At 40.0% G+C, this 14383-nt stretch overlaps 1 protein-coding gene across 1 annotated transcript in view; it reads right to left on the bottom strand.

The window, feature by feature from the left end:
• Positions 1 to 5684: 5684 nt before the first annotated feature.
• The window catches only part of LOC135467564 (calcitonin gene-related peptide type 1 receptor-like), a 33716-nt gene continuing 25017 nt past the window's right edge, over positions 5685 to 14383 (bottom strand). Inside the window, exons 4-9 of the mRNA XM_064745336.1 lie at positions 12681 to 12831; positions 9476 to 9626; positions 8497 to 8557; positions 7499 to 7565; positions 6384 to 6466; positions 5685 to 5928 (exon numbers count right to left, since the gene is read on the bottom strand). Of these exons, the coding sequence (XP_064601406.1) occupies positions 5778 to 5928; positions 6384 to 6466; positions 7499 to 7565; positions 8497 to 8557; positions 9476 to 9626; positions 12681 to 12831 (664 nt within the window). The 3' untranslated portion in view covers positions 5685 to 5777. The remainder of the gene's footprint in view (positions 5929 to 6383; positions 6467 to 7498; positions 7566 to 8496; positions 8558 to 9475; positions 9627 to 12680; positions 12832 to 14383) is intronic.

Genomic DNA, 14383 nt, shown 5'->3' on the forward strand with positions numbered 1-14383 from the left:
AATTCGTGATCCTATTTCTCAGATAGCCTGGTATCGAGTTCTGGTGATTTCAGCTATTCGCCAGAGAACATATGGGGTTAAAACAGGCAAATAAACCCCATGTAGAAACTGATGGACGGACACTTGATGGCATTGACAAGGATCAGCAATAGACTATGGTGAATGGGAGTGTTACGGTGTTGATTATATCGGTCATTTGTGTGCCCCCCCTCTACTGAGCAATCAAGTCTCCCATCTCTAGCGGTCTTCTAGGGAACGCGTCTTTTGCCGATGTGTGTCGGCGCAGAATTGACTGAGAGACGAAGAGAAACCTCACTAACAGAAACAGCCCACACAGCGGTACTATAGGTGTAGACATCAATCAGCCGTTGACATATTCTGTTCGTACAGTTACACTTTTATAAAAGAACAACTGGTCTTTTTCAGGAAACGTTTCAAACACCAGAGAAGTGTAGGGGCGTCTTTTTTCTTCATAAAGCAGGAATGTAGATTTTCAGACTGCGGATCCTAACTGCATGGCTCTATATGTACATGATTATTTGTTCAGGAATATTTGTTGTTCAAATCCGTTTGACCTGGTACAACAGACTCAGGTTCGTCTTCTGGACGATCCATTACCTCTGACTTTGGTGCACTGAAATAAACACTGGACGTGAGTAGTCTGTCGATAAAACAACACTACATGAGCCTAAGAGTCTCACATAACGGCTCAAACAGCCAGTTGATGAAGATTAGCACTCCTATCAATTCTGATAAAGCTTCAGTTGTAGAGACACCCTACATTTATGAACAAACTGCCAAAAGAGAACATTTTCTAAAACTGGTCGACAGCTGCGCTCTTTGCGGATTTCTCAGTGATAAAATTGCTATCTGAATTCATATGTCATTGAAAACGTCGTTATTAAAGTCATTTAATAAGACAATGTACAAGATGTGAACAACTTCTCCCATTCTATTATGTTTGCATTTGTGTGTATTGTATCTAAAATAGCCAATTATAAATAAAACACGCTGATCGCAGAAATGTGCCCTGAATATACATCAACGGCTGCCAGTAATATGATTTATGAAATTAGATAAGGTTGTTATGGCCTTGTGAGTTTGGGAAAGACATCGTCAGTCAGTGAAAAAGGAGAAAGTCGTACGAATATATATTCTGTACGTGCATGTGTTGCAGGTAACCCCTGCAAAGCTGGGGTAACCTGTAAAGCTGAGGTAAAATGTAAAGTTGGGGTAACATGTAAAGCTGGGGTAACCTGTAAGCTGGGGTAAAATGTAAAGCTGGGGTAAAATGTAAAGCTGGGGTAAACTGTTAAGCTGGATTAACCTGTTAAGTTGGGTTAACCTGTAAGCTGGGGTAAAATGTAAAGCTGGGGTAACATGTAAAGCTGGAGTAACCTGTTAAGCTGGGGTAACCTGTAAAGCTGAGAAACATGTAAAGCTGGGATAACCTTTTAAGCTGGGGAAAAAGGAAAGTTGGGTTAACCATTTAATCTGGGGTAAAATGTAAAGCTGGGGTAAAATATAAAGCTGGGGTAACATGTAAAGATAGGGTAAAATGTCAAGCTGGGGTAACATGTAAAGCTGGGGTAACCTGTTAAGCTGGGGTAAACCGTAAAGCTGGGGTAACCTGTAAAGCTGAGGTAAAATGTAAATGAGTGAGTGAGTGCTTGGGGTTTAACGTCGCACTCAACATTTTTTTCAGTCATGTGGCAATGAAGGACGGATTTCCACCGCTCTTTTATATAGTGCTGCTTCACTGAGACGACTTATCCAAGGCAAGAAAGCCGCCCCGCCCGAGCCGTTATACTGATACGAGTCAACCAGTCGTTGCACTTTCCTTTTCATGCTGAACGCCAAGCGAGGAAGTTATAACTTCCTCTTTTAAAGTCTTAGGTGTGACTCAACCCAGGAATGATCCTGGATGTACCGCTCTACCAACTGTGTAATCGGGCCGGTTGGTAAAATGTAAAGCTGGGGTAACATGTAAAGCTGGGGTAACATGTAAAGCTGGGATAACCTGTTAAGCTGGAGTAAAATGTAAAGCTGGGGTAACCTGTTAAGCTGGGGTAACATGTAAAGCTGGGATAACCTGTTAAGCTGGAGTAAAATGTAAAGCTGGGGTAAACTGTTAATCGGGGGTAACCTGTAAATCTGGGGTAACCTGTAAAGCTGGGGTAACCTGTAAAGCTGGGGAACCTGTTAAGCTAGGACAACTGTTAAGCTGGGATAACCTGTAAAGCTGGGGTAACCTTTTAAGCTGGGGTAACCTGTTAAGCTGGGGTAACATGTAAAGCTGGGAAAACCTGTTAAGCTGGGATAACCTGTTAAGTTGGGGTAACATGTAAAGCTAGGGTAACAAGAAAGTTGAGATAACGTGTTAAGCTGGGGTAACCTGTTAAGCTGGAGTAACATGTAGAGCTGCGGTAACCTGTTAAACTGGGATAATCTGTAAAGCTGGGGTAACATATAGAGCTGCGGTAACCTGTTAAACTGGGATAATCTGTAAAGCTGGGGTAACATGTAAAGCTGGGGTAACCTGTTAAGCTGGGGTAACCTGTAAGGCTGGGGGTAACCTGTAAGCTAGGGTAATATGTAAAGCTGGGATAACCTGTCACGCTGGGGTAACCTGTTAAGTTGGGGTAAATGTAAAGGTGGGATAACCTTTTAAGCTGGGGTAACATGTAAAGCTGGGGTAACATGTAAAGCTAGGGTAACAAGAAAGCTGGGGTAATATGCAAAACTGGGATAACCTTTCAAGCTGGGGTAACATGTAAAGCTGGGGTAACCTGTTAAGTTGGGGTAACATGTAAAGCTAGGGAAACAAGAAAGCTGGGGTAACCTGTTAAGCTGGGGTAACCTGTTAAGCTGGGGTAACATGTAAAGCTGGGGTAACCTGTTAAGCTGGTGTAACGTGTAAAGCTGGGGTAACGTGTAAAGCTGGGGTAACCTGTTAAGCTGGTATAACCTGTAAAGCTGGTGTAACCTGTAAAGCTGGGGTAACCTGTTAAGATGGTTTGGCGAGGTGTTCGTCATTTACATTTAACTTACACAACAGATGCTGTTAGTATGAATGCTCCTCGCCTAACTTGCTTAGACATTATTTAGTGTGAGAAACCCCTTTCGGGTCACAAGCCAATTCTGTCTGTCGGGTGATTTTCTTATGGGATTAGAGTCCTGTGTGGAATATCATCAGGATTCTGTCGCCGATGCGTACCCATTAACCAGAATCATTTTCTCGGCATAGCGGCGGCTACATGCCCTGCTAATAATTGTTTCTGAAAGGCGATATATTCGTGGCAAACGTCTAATTTCACCCATGCGATTTATGGAAAGTGAAGGCAACAATATACTATGATAGCATGGTGAATATTGCATTCTAATGGAATTTTTTCATTTCTTTCGTAAATATTAGCGTAGAAATGCGACCCCTGGGGTCAGGTGGTGTGTGCCGGGAATGGGAATACAGACTAATGGCGACTCTTCTTTATTCCACTTCGTGAAGGTCAGAACCGTGGCACCTTTTTTTCGTCTTGGGAAGATTGCGGAATCGAGTCGAGGCTGCGGATTGTGGACCCCTGCACACAGTTCCTCTCAGGTCGTTCAAGCCGTTTTACCTACGCATGTCAGTTTTAATTATCCAAATGCCCGCCACAAACAAACCAATCTACCCGTGGTTTATGTGGATGTCAGTCTGGTGAGAGGCGAGAATGTTATTCAAAACAGAATTATAACAAAAACTATCCAAGTTATTTAATGAGGAATTGCGCCATTCGTTAGCATTTCTTGATGATTCCTAACGACTTAGTTTATTTCCGCGGGAAGACACACTTTTTGTAATCTTCAAATTGGACTATAATAAATTAAAAAAAAAACACCATAAAAATTCTTAAGGAGTGTTCATAAATGGCACGTAGTTAAACAATATTGGTATCTGATTTTTATGTTCGATTGATTAAACGGCGTTATTCTGTATTCAAGAATATTTTACATCCAATGGCGGCCATTTTCTTGGATGAGTGAGCCCATGGTGCGTGTACTAAACAGCTGGACCTACGACTTCTGCCTGGCGGTTATCGCTTGGTGTGTCAGCCGCAGTCAAAGCCCAAGACTTGTTTTTGCTAAGGTTGTTTTTTTACCTGGATGGCACCGTAACAATTTTCCACGAGTTTGTTCGCTTTGATACATGTTTTTTTTTATATATATGAAGATAGTCAAGTTGATAAACGTAATTCTCTATACACGGATTAATATCCAAGATGCATAACTTACCATTCCATTGAATATGCAGAAGATGGCAGCTACAAGGAATCCCTGTGAGAGAAAATTAAAACAAACTAGAAAGAACTGAATAAAGATGTTTTCTTAAGTACACTCTCTGGCATGGAAGTAACGACTGTCTCTGTTTAGACAACCATTCCTTTACCCAGGGTACAGCGTGTATGAATCCAGCTCGCACATCATCGGCTGCGACCTCATGTCAGGAGGTTTGACAGGTACGTGGCGAGATGCGGTGTTTTCAGGATCGGCTGTCTTCATGTATAGCCGTCATAAACGTAATATTACTGGGAGCAGCATTAACACCAATCCAAAATAGAATCCAAATAAAAAAGAATATCAACACATGAATAATAAATTGTTCCTTGGTATCTCCATCAAGTATATCTCCATACCTTGATATAGCAAGGTAAAGCAATTAAACTGTTATCTAATGAAGGCTATTAAATAATGCCAAATGGATGTAAAATATAAAGCAGCAAAATGTAGATTTAAATGTATTATTTTATATAAATTGGCCTTAGTTATAGTTAATTTGGAAAGGTCCCATACCTCACCTAAAGTGGAAACAGAATATGTCGTTTATGCCTTAAATCACACTTAAAACTAACCGGAGCCAGTTGTGAAAATCACACACTGACGCGCGAAGTAGTCTTACCCTGGTCAGTTATGATGCAATAATCAACTAGGTAACAAAATGAAAACAAAACATGATCAGCTTTAGTTTATATGCAATCATATTATTTCGTGATTATTAAAAAAAATCAGCCTCTCCTGTCTCTATTTCAGACAAACTGAATTGATCTGCGATCTGTACATCTAACACAGTGCATAAAGATTTGTGATGAGACACAAAATATGAAATAACGTAAACGTCACATTACCATATGGAAAATTTTGCATTTTTCTTTTGCAAAACGCAATATCAAGTCTTTGATAGGTTTCTTTTTAGATAAATGTGTACAAAATTATACTATTTGCTGGTGGCCATGTTTGTTGTTTTAAGTTCGGTACATGGCTGTCCTGTTATCGACAGCCTCAAATAACCAACCCCCTAAAATCACTAGGTGTGCTATCTCTCTATTTGTCATCTATGTTCAGCATACTGCCTGATATTTATGATTAAAAGCTGACCACGGCAACTAGCACAACATATACAACCTCCGATGAACTGATTTAGGAACAATATTCACTTTGGTGTAATAACTATTTTCAGGTATAGTAATTTGTTGTCAAATAACGGACAGCATCACATGGCCACCTGATTAAGGGTACAAGAATTTGTCATTTTAGCCTAGAATATTCGCATGGTCATTGCGCGATCAATTTTAACGAAGCAAAATTGCCGTATCTAATCACCTATTTAATGAAGCAAACTGTTTTGTATCTTATCACCTTTTTAATGAAGTAAACTTGTCCAGTATATCACACGTGGATAGGTAGCTTAATTTTATACCTACCTTCATAACTACGTGTATATTTTGCGTCTTCGCAATGAATCATTTTTTTCTTACCTGTGAATTTATGACTATAGATGCTATGTATTCATACACCAGAGCAGCCTTTGCGTCAGGGGATGGGCGATAGATGATGAAGACAAGCTGTATACCGAACAAAGGCACCAAGGTTACCGTGGCCCGAAGTGCTCGACTAGAACAGATAATTTACACAACGACTGGCTGAGACACATGTATTAACAATGACAAGTTTCACATTTAAACCGCTAAAAAACTTATCAAAAGCTCAAAGGTGAAATCCCTTATTTTTACCAATTGCCCATATGTGTGTTCGGTGATGAAGTAGAGAATGTCACAAATGTCACTAAACAGAATCTCATACATAGCTCTCTGCCACCCGTGTCATTTACCACATAACTGTGCATGTAGAATGACTCGCTTTAGTCAGACGTTGAAAATCAGACAATGAACAGATCCTCGCGGAAATATATAATGTGTTGTAATAAAACTATCACCCTGTTATGAGATTAACCTGTCTTTAACTGTTATCTCTGTGAATAGTTCTATCACAGTGGAGTACTAATACCGTCATCACTGCCCGTTCAGGAGCGAGGATGTCCTCCAAAGGTTGAACGAAACGTTACTTACCGGTAACTAGCATTTTCTGTGGCTTGACTTTTTATTCTTTGCAGAAAGGTTTTCAACAAACTTGATAAAAATATGACGTTGCACTGAAAGTGAAAGCAAAGGTAGTTTTCATAGAGGTGAAATTTCATGATGCAATGCGGTTTATTGTAAGAGTGTAACGTACAGAGCTTTTAGAAAAGGTTTCTGTCTTAGTTTTGAGGAATATGTTCACAACGTTAAGACCTGAAATTCCTCTAATGTGATGTGTGGTCATTTTCATAGTGTATATAATATATACTGTTATGAGAATCTCAGAATCAGTATCTCAGAATTACCATTTTCAAATGCATACAATACAAAATATATTTGTCGCAATTTTCATCTGGTTACAGAGAACTACAGGGATATGAGCAAATCATGCTTTGTACGTCAGAGATCTGACAGCGTCAGGGAAAGACGGCACACCCTTGACAATGGAGAATTGACTAAGCTAGGATATCTGATTTATTTCTACATTAAAGTTCGTTAATGACATCGGGAAACTTGCTTTACATCTTTTTTTCATGGAGATTATTGTTCGTTATTTCCGTCATCGTGACAGCTTCCAACACTTGCAACTTCCATCCATATCGAAAAAGGTTACCTGACGACTGTATTGCTTTCTTCTCAGGTCTGTATCCTTAGATGAAACAATTTATTGCGAATCATAATCTATGAAAGTCTACTGACCTCATATTCCTGACGACATTTTTTGACATGCAATAAAAAGAGGGGTAGCTTTGTGCACCTCATCAATATCTGGCCTGAAAATAACAACAACCAGTGCCTAAATCATTTCTGCCACAAAAATGTAATCTATTACACCGAGCTCTTTATCTCATCCAGTTAACTTCCGGCGAAGGGAGGTCACTAGTCACTTACTTATCCCTGAGGATCTGGTATCTGGAGCTGATCGATTTAGGTATATCAGTAAAGCATCACCTATGTGTAGTTGTTCAATGTAATCTGTGTTATCTCCCCACCTCTAACCCAGGTACAGACCTGCGGAGCTAAGCCGGTCGGATCAGCTCAAGTGCACCGCCCGAGATACGAACTGTGATGTATGAACAACACAGAATGATGAGGACTGAACTTACCGCCAGACAAATCAGATTAGGGGTATAAATAATCCATTCGAAGTTTCCGGCGTTTTTCACCCAGCAGCTGATGAGAAAGATGGAAGCAAATCATAAAGAATCATTTATGAAATAAACGGAGTAAACCAGGCACTACGACAGACTCTTTCTTGAGCACGAATTGTCGAGTCAACCAGCTCTTAATCTCACAGATAGAACTTCAAAGGCACGGATGCCATTCTGAAGCTGATAGCAAACTAACCGATAACCTGGGTAATACGTACAGTCCCTGTCTATTTTCAATTGATGGATTGAACACAGTATAAAAAAGGGAAAATCAGCAAAAGGGCTGGCTATAGCAAAATGATAACAAATGATATCTTTAGTCCCACCGCGCGGTCTCGTTATCATTATACTATAAATGTACAACCCAAAGATATTCAATGCACATCTGAGAGCAATAAATACAGTGTAAGGGCATTTCAGCTTGAAATAAGTGAAGGTTTCTCAACTTAAGCAGCAAGACAACACATACGCATATGTATGTGACTACGCATGCAACAATGCGGCAAACAAATGTGAGAAGATTTACACTGAAGCCTCTGATCTCCTGTCTACTGTGCATAGACTGTCCTAATAGCCACTTGGGTATCGAATGGGGAAGAACATAGAAGGACACTCAGGTATTCGGGAGAAAACTTCAGTCTAAAACACAGATTTTATGCATCAGGTTTAACTGATCTAATATATGACGTCTACAACCACCAACACCCCAGCCCATCTTGTCTCTATACGCATAGATACTGATAGCATATGTCAGTAATTTTGTGGATAACTCATACTGGCTACTGGCTTTCGTAATTATGATCCAACGTCAATATGCCACTGGATAAAACCTTTGTGGAGACAGTTGTTACAGGAGGAACTACGTCTTTCCTGGGTCCAGGATGAACTAAAAGGGAAATATTTGTCCAGTCTGATCAGACCTGTCAGTAAGTCTGTGTTCAAATTTGGCTTACCTGTCGTCCGCATGAAGATACCGCATTATACAGTACACCCCCATAGGAATAATCGGGCCCCCTGTAGCAATGAAAACAGTTGCCAAGCGTCTATTAATGTGGTGAAACAGACGGAAGCATCGGGAATACTCACTTCATTGCCTCTGGCGTGTACAACACACAATTACAAAAAGGGTTTCATGTCTATTATAGCGTTCTGGATAAAAAAAAACAGAAAGAGACTGGTGCAATGTACATTTCATATGTAGAGCGGAGTAGACTGCAGGTGGTAAATAGCTACATATTAGGGTCCCATTGTACAAAGGTATTTATGATTTCAGTGCCCCTTTATAGCACAGTTTTGGATCCTAGAAGTCAAAACAAATGCGTCAAAATTTCAAGTTCCATAATCAAACACTAAGCATTAAAACCAGATAATGTCCATATAACGCTGCCTCACTCTAATCATCACGTCAAAGACACCTGACAAGAAATCCCAGCTGACCAGCGCGACGCTTTCGCTTTTACCTCAGCGCTGAGAAGGGTAGCACTGGCTCTTCACACTGCTTCCACCCGGCCTCTAAGGGGCACATTTCACAACGCGCGCACAGAGCATATTTAAGTAGCTTCCACGGCAACCAGTACGGTAGGTATTACATCGCCATGGTCGTTATGTGTGTCATAAGAGTCTGAATGTTTATCTGGTTTGTTCCAGGCACTCTGCTGCCCTCCACTCCTACACCCGATCGCTGTCACGTTAGTGACAATTCCTTGGGTATTGCCTCACTCACCATTCTAATAAATAAAACCAATACCGAGTGTAAACGGGAGGAAGAGGAGTTTTTAGAATCTTTGGTATGTCAGGACCAGGAATTAGTTAAATCGTGGTATGAGGAGGACGCTTTTATTCATGGGCAAATAGGGTTAGTACAATATGCCCATATGTCAACTAATAGGGTTAACCCTGATACCCAAGCTCAGGGAATTACTCTAGTCTTACCCCAGGCAAATATAACCATCCCCAGTATTGACTGGAACATACGAGGAGCTCTGACGACGAGATTGTGCAGGAACAAGCCTTGGCAGAACATCCAGAAGAAGTTCGTACATCGGAAGTACCTCGTAAAAATGTACAGGGCTTTACAGGAACCCTGTCGAGCAGTAATAAAGAGAACATCAGTTTTTCGATGAACAATTACGACAGGCAATGGACCTACTGTTATCACCACTTCATTCTATACGGATTCGTACACTAACGACGTCAGGTTTATCTGCAGCTTGACACGCTGTTCCTTATTATCACGTTGTTCCACGTGATCTCCGAGTTTCACATGGAATCTGATTTGTTCGGATGATTTTGAATCAATTACCGAATATGTATAGGAATGTCTAGTTGGATGCTGGATTGCTTTGGGAATGTCATTTAGACGTATTCACTTAGGTCACTTTATTACAAAGATGGCGAAATTTTCTTCAAAGATCCTAAAATCCTGAAATATCTTTGAGTACGACGTAAGACACCAATCAAATAAATACATAAAAGAAAGATCATAGTTTGCGGCTGCGTCTTTACGTGAGGACGTGTTTCAGGTACTTGACAAAGACTCTGTCCGGTTTCCTTCATCTACAAAGCTGACCTCCACCACGAAAAGTAATACATTGTTGATTACGGCGCAGTACACCATTCCAGCATACCGACAGAGAAGCAAACACATTTATAAAATATAGCTGTTAAAGCAGCTATGCCGATGTTCAAGCATATTTCCATCCTATGCAACTTCACTTCCGGTCAAGTGAATGGCGTCTTTATGCTCTGGGAGATAAACGACTTAATTAGAAAGTGTACATTCTGGCTAGCCATCAATCTACGTGACGATCTACGTGTAATTATGCCAAACATAGTAAATCGTCTTGAAACATCTTGAAATCCTACAAGTCCTGTATTTATTCATAAACTTTAACGACTTTAGACACAGACAAAAGATACATGGACTTTTGAACGAAGCAACTTTCAACTAAAACAGTTTACCCTCGACCTACAAATGTGAGAAAATTGGACAATTTCGCACGCTGATCAAACTATGCGACAGCCGTAAAATACAGAAAAGAAATAAGACCCAATTTGTGATCAGCACGTCAAACTCTTTCCGGGTGCATACGCATAATATTGAAAATGACAGTTTTGATCACGTGATAAATATGGTAATCAGCCCACAGTATTCAACATATAAATGTAATTTTCTCAAACTATCAAATTAACCGCTTTGGAGAAAAAAGACCTCTAAACGTTTCGTACCGATGGCAATATGCTGGCATGCATTGGCATATTAAATGTTATTCTTCTTATGTCTCTAGGGTCATTTTGTAAAGGGTATACTATTGCTTCGGTTTCGATGGCATCATTTCTGAGTTGAATAAGTGTTCACTCCTTGCATTCTAATGCTCTTTCCCCCACATCTCTAGGATGATTTGTAAAGGAGATACGAAAACTTCAGGTTTTGATGATGTCACTTCCGGCCCGTTAAAATCACAATTCAGTTTATATGCATTTATTTTCTAATCCACTGTGTGTAAATTTTTAGAGGAATCATTTATTGCTCTGCTCTCCTGTTTTGTTCACTGACAGCTCAAATTTCCTCCTGGCCATATCCGGGCGCATTTATAGTGCAGTTTAAATCCAATTAAAATCGCTGTGCAAATCAAGCCATTCATTAATTTAATACGCTTTTTGTCACACCATGATGTTTACAAACATTTTGGGGTATTCTTTTTTTTAGTTCTACTTGCGTGTTTAACTAATTTTGACCTTTTATCGCATGGTCCCTTTTTTATCTGTATTAATGACGAATGGATTCGAAGACACTAAAAAAAGTTCGGGTATAGCAATTCGGCTCTGTAGGTTCTATGTAAATTGCACTGGGAAACAACAAATATGAAGAAACTGAGCACAGAACGCGGCAAAAAAGGAATATACAGGATTTGAACCGGAAACTTCCAGGTATCACATACAATGGGTCTAGGACAAAAGGCCAGTATGGCGATAACTCGGCTTTGATCCTCTGCTCATAGATAAAAAACAGAAGACAGAAACAACACATTGTTGCAAGGTTCAACGCGTTCTCAAGCTGAACTACAATATATAGATTCATGCAGTCTTGCACGAAGCCCACATTTTAAGTAAGCAGAGACTTTTGAAGAATTTTGAAAATTTTTGTTGCTATTTGCATGAAAACAATACTTAACAGCAAAAAACTGATTGCAGATTCACGATCCTCACATAAAACTATACTAGACAATGCTTTATTCTGGTTATTTTACAGGGTTATTAAAATTAACTCACTTTTGCATAATTTTCAGATCTTAGTCAAAGATTAATCTGCGTAGAAAAAAAATCCGAAAACTACAAATTTTGGAAAAGATCATGAAGAAAGCATCTGCACTATTTTCATATTCGCAGATTCATTCGTCTTACAGGAGATTCAATGTAAAGCGGGTTTCATTAAATCCAATATGGCCGCTAAGTCACGAGTCCGAATTAGCCCAAAAGTTTCGAGGTACACCTTTAACTCATACCCTAAAACATACTAAAGTTTATTTTTCCCTACAAACGTGACACTGTTTTGTGGAAAAGAATAATAATTGTAATACTGACAATAGGGCTTCAAGGCGAACGGCTTGAACCCCTATGTAATAAACAAACAGTCTTGTATTTACTTCCAGGTGGATGTATAGATCTCGGTAGACTAGGTTAAAGGATTTTTTCCATCATGTACTGTGCACAAGATAAATGTCTTAATCTATAGGACAGGTCTTTGAAGCTATCAAATTGCGGTCTTCCTTCAATGAATGGCCTCTGGCTTTCGATTACTTCGTAAAATATAATGTAAGCCAGCGCTGCCGATCTCTTGAGTTAATTAAAGAAGCGTGTAACGAGCCAATGGGGGTGGATTGAAAATAGATCTATCAGGTAGAAGCGTCCGGCGGGCCAAGCAGATTGATGGTGTGTCCATTTCCTTCCCGAGAGACGTACCACTGGTGGAAAATTTCAAAATATGTTTTTTTTTAAAATTTAATTGAATAAAGTGGTATTGGTTAGGAATTCACCACGTTGATCAAGACAATCCTGCTGAAGTTTTTATGAAAGATTTTCATTGTAACTTTGTCTACTTTCACGTTGATTAAGGATATTAAATGATCGTACTTACCGTATTTTTATACATCAAAGTTTCGGAAGGTGGTCGCACAAGTTGGTCGTAGTAGACCAGAGCATCCCACAGAACGTTGGCCAGGGCATTGAACACAAATGACGTCAGAAAGTGGGCTCGAATAGTCCCTCCGGGAAGACCACGTGATTTCCTGCAGACGTGATAAAATATGCAGTATTAAAACCTCAAACTTTTGTAATAACCTTTTCCTGGAACCGCATGAAATCATTTAATTGTGTCTGTCGAACATTCTCATCACTTTAATACATTTTATCTGAGTCATAACCATTTACGGGAGATAGTTATAGGATAATGTTTACTAATTTATGGATGATACATGCACTGGAATGATCTTTTAGATCTTTTCGTTGTGAGAGGGACAATAACAAGAAGATTTTTATGTCTACCTAAGTCTGGTTAACGGCAGTTAGCTTTCTGTAGAATAAAGGCCATTTCTGTAATGGAAGTATCCAAGTTGAATAAATTTAATCAATATAAAATTGAATATTCAGATTCTGGAGTTATGAATTTCCCGATACCATCATCTATTCATTGGTTGTCAGAATTCTGATTCACATTAGTTCCGGCTCTGGGTGAAATTCAGATGTAATAATATGTTCAAAGTGTCCACTGCAGATGGCAATTTTCTAATGACGCCTGTATCTTCCTGAATCCATTGTATTTTCCTGCTCGCTACACCCCGCCAGAAGACCCACAATCTCCTAGCAGTGGCTACGTTCTACTATGTCCTCCAGTCATCAGTCTGTACTCAAAACTAACGGCGTTGAGAAATTCTGGTTTTCCATTAGTTTGACGCTAGCCAATTACTGTGGTTGTTTCAGAAACTCGCCGGCGTAAGATGAAAGCCCCACAGTAGCAGATATGCTATTGGGAATCTAAAATAGACTGTTCTGCAAGACGACTGAAGCATGTGATAGACTACTCTGAAAATCTGCCGCCTCCACCAGCCGCATGTTCCTCGGTTATTAAAGGAAAGGTGTTCATATCGTTCTAAATACGACAAATTAACTTCACACGGTTTAAACACAGAGCATTTGCCTTCAAGTCATTAGTGGGTGTGCACCTTAATTACAAGCTCTGCAGCCCACAAGTTCAGGAAATAGTGCTCTTGAAAGACCCGTGAACCCTTGTTGTTGATTGTAATAACGGTTGTTCCTGTAGGTGCATTGTTATCCATGACTTTGGTAGAAGGTACTGATCCGAGTGCCCTTTAGGCTGCAGGAAGCTGGAGCCTAGATTCGGCAGCGGCTGAGACGCCATGGGCATTGTGGACCCAAACCCAGAAACAATCGGCTTTGTACTATGGAGTCTCGCAACAAGTCCTTTAAATCTGCTATTTTTACAGTGTGGCTTACGGCGACATAAACCGAAATTGCACGTTAGACGACATAAGCGGGGTGGATATGACAAAGATTTATTAGCTGTTCATTCCGGCTTCCATGATGTCAATACTTCCAAGCGATGTTAACAACTGTCCTCTTGCCAACTTTTCATGTGTTCGAATAGCATACTTCACAGGACAGGCGCCATAATCCACCGATTAGCCACCACTTCAAAGCAACTAAGCCCTCAGCACGATTCCAGACGATCAAGAGCAGTTAGTTGTAGTTAATCCCCCACGCTCATTTGAAGATAGAAAACCCGTGATAGTCAGGCCCATAACGCTTTAGTTAGCATACAAT

Source organism: Liolophura sinensis, chromosome 6, assembly GCF_032854445.1.
Source record: "Liolophura sinensis isolate JHLJ2023 chromosome 6, CUHK_Ljap_v2, whole genome shotgun sequence".
In the NCBI taxonomy this organism is placed as follows: domain Eukaryota; kingdom Metazoa; phylum Mollusca; class Polyplacophora; order Chitonida; family Chitonidae; genus Liolophura; species Liolophura sinensis.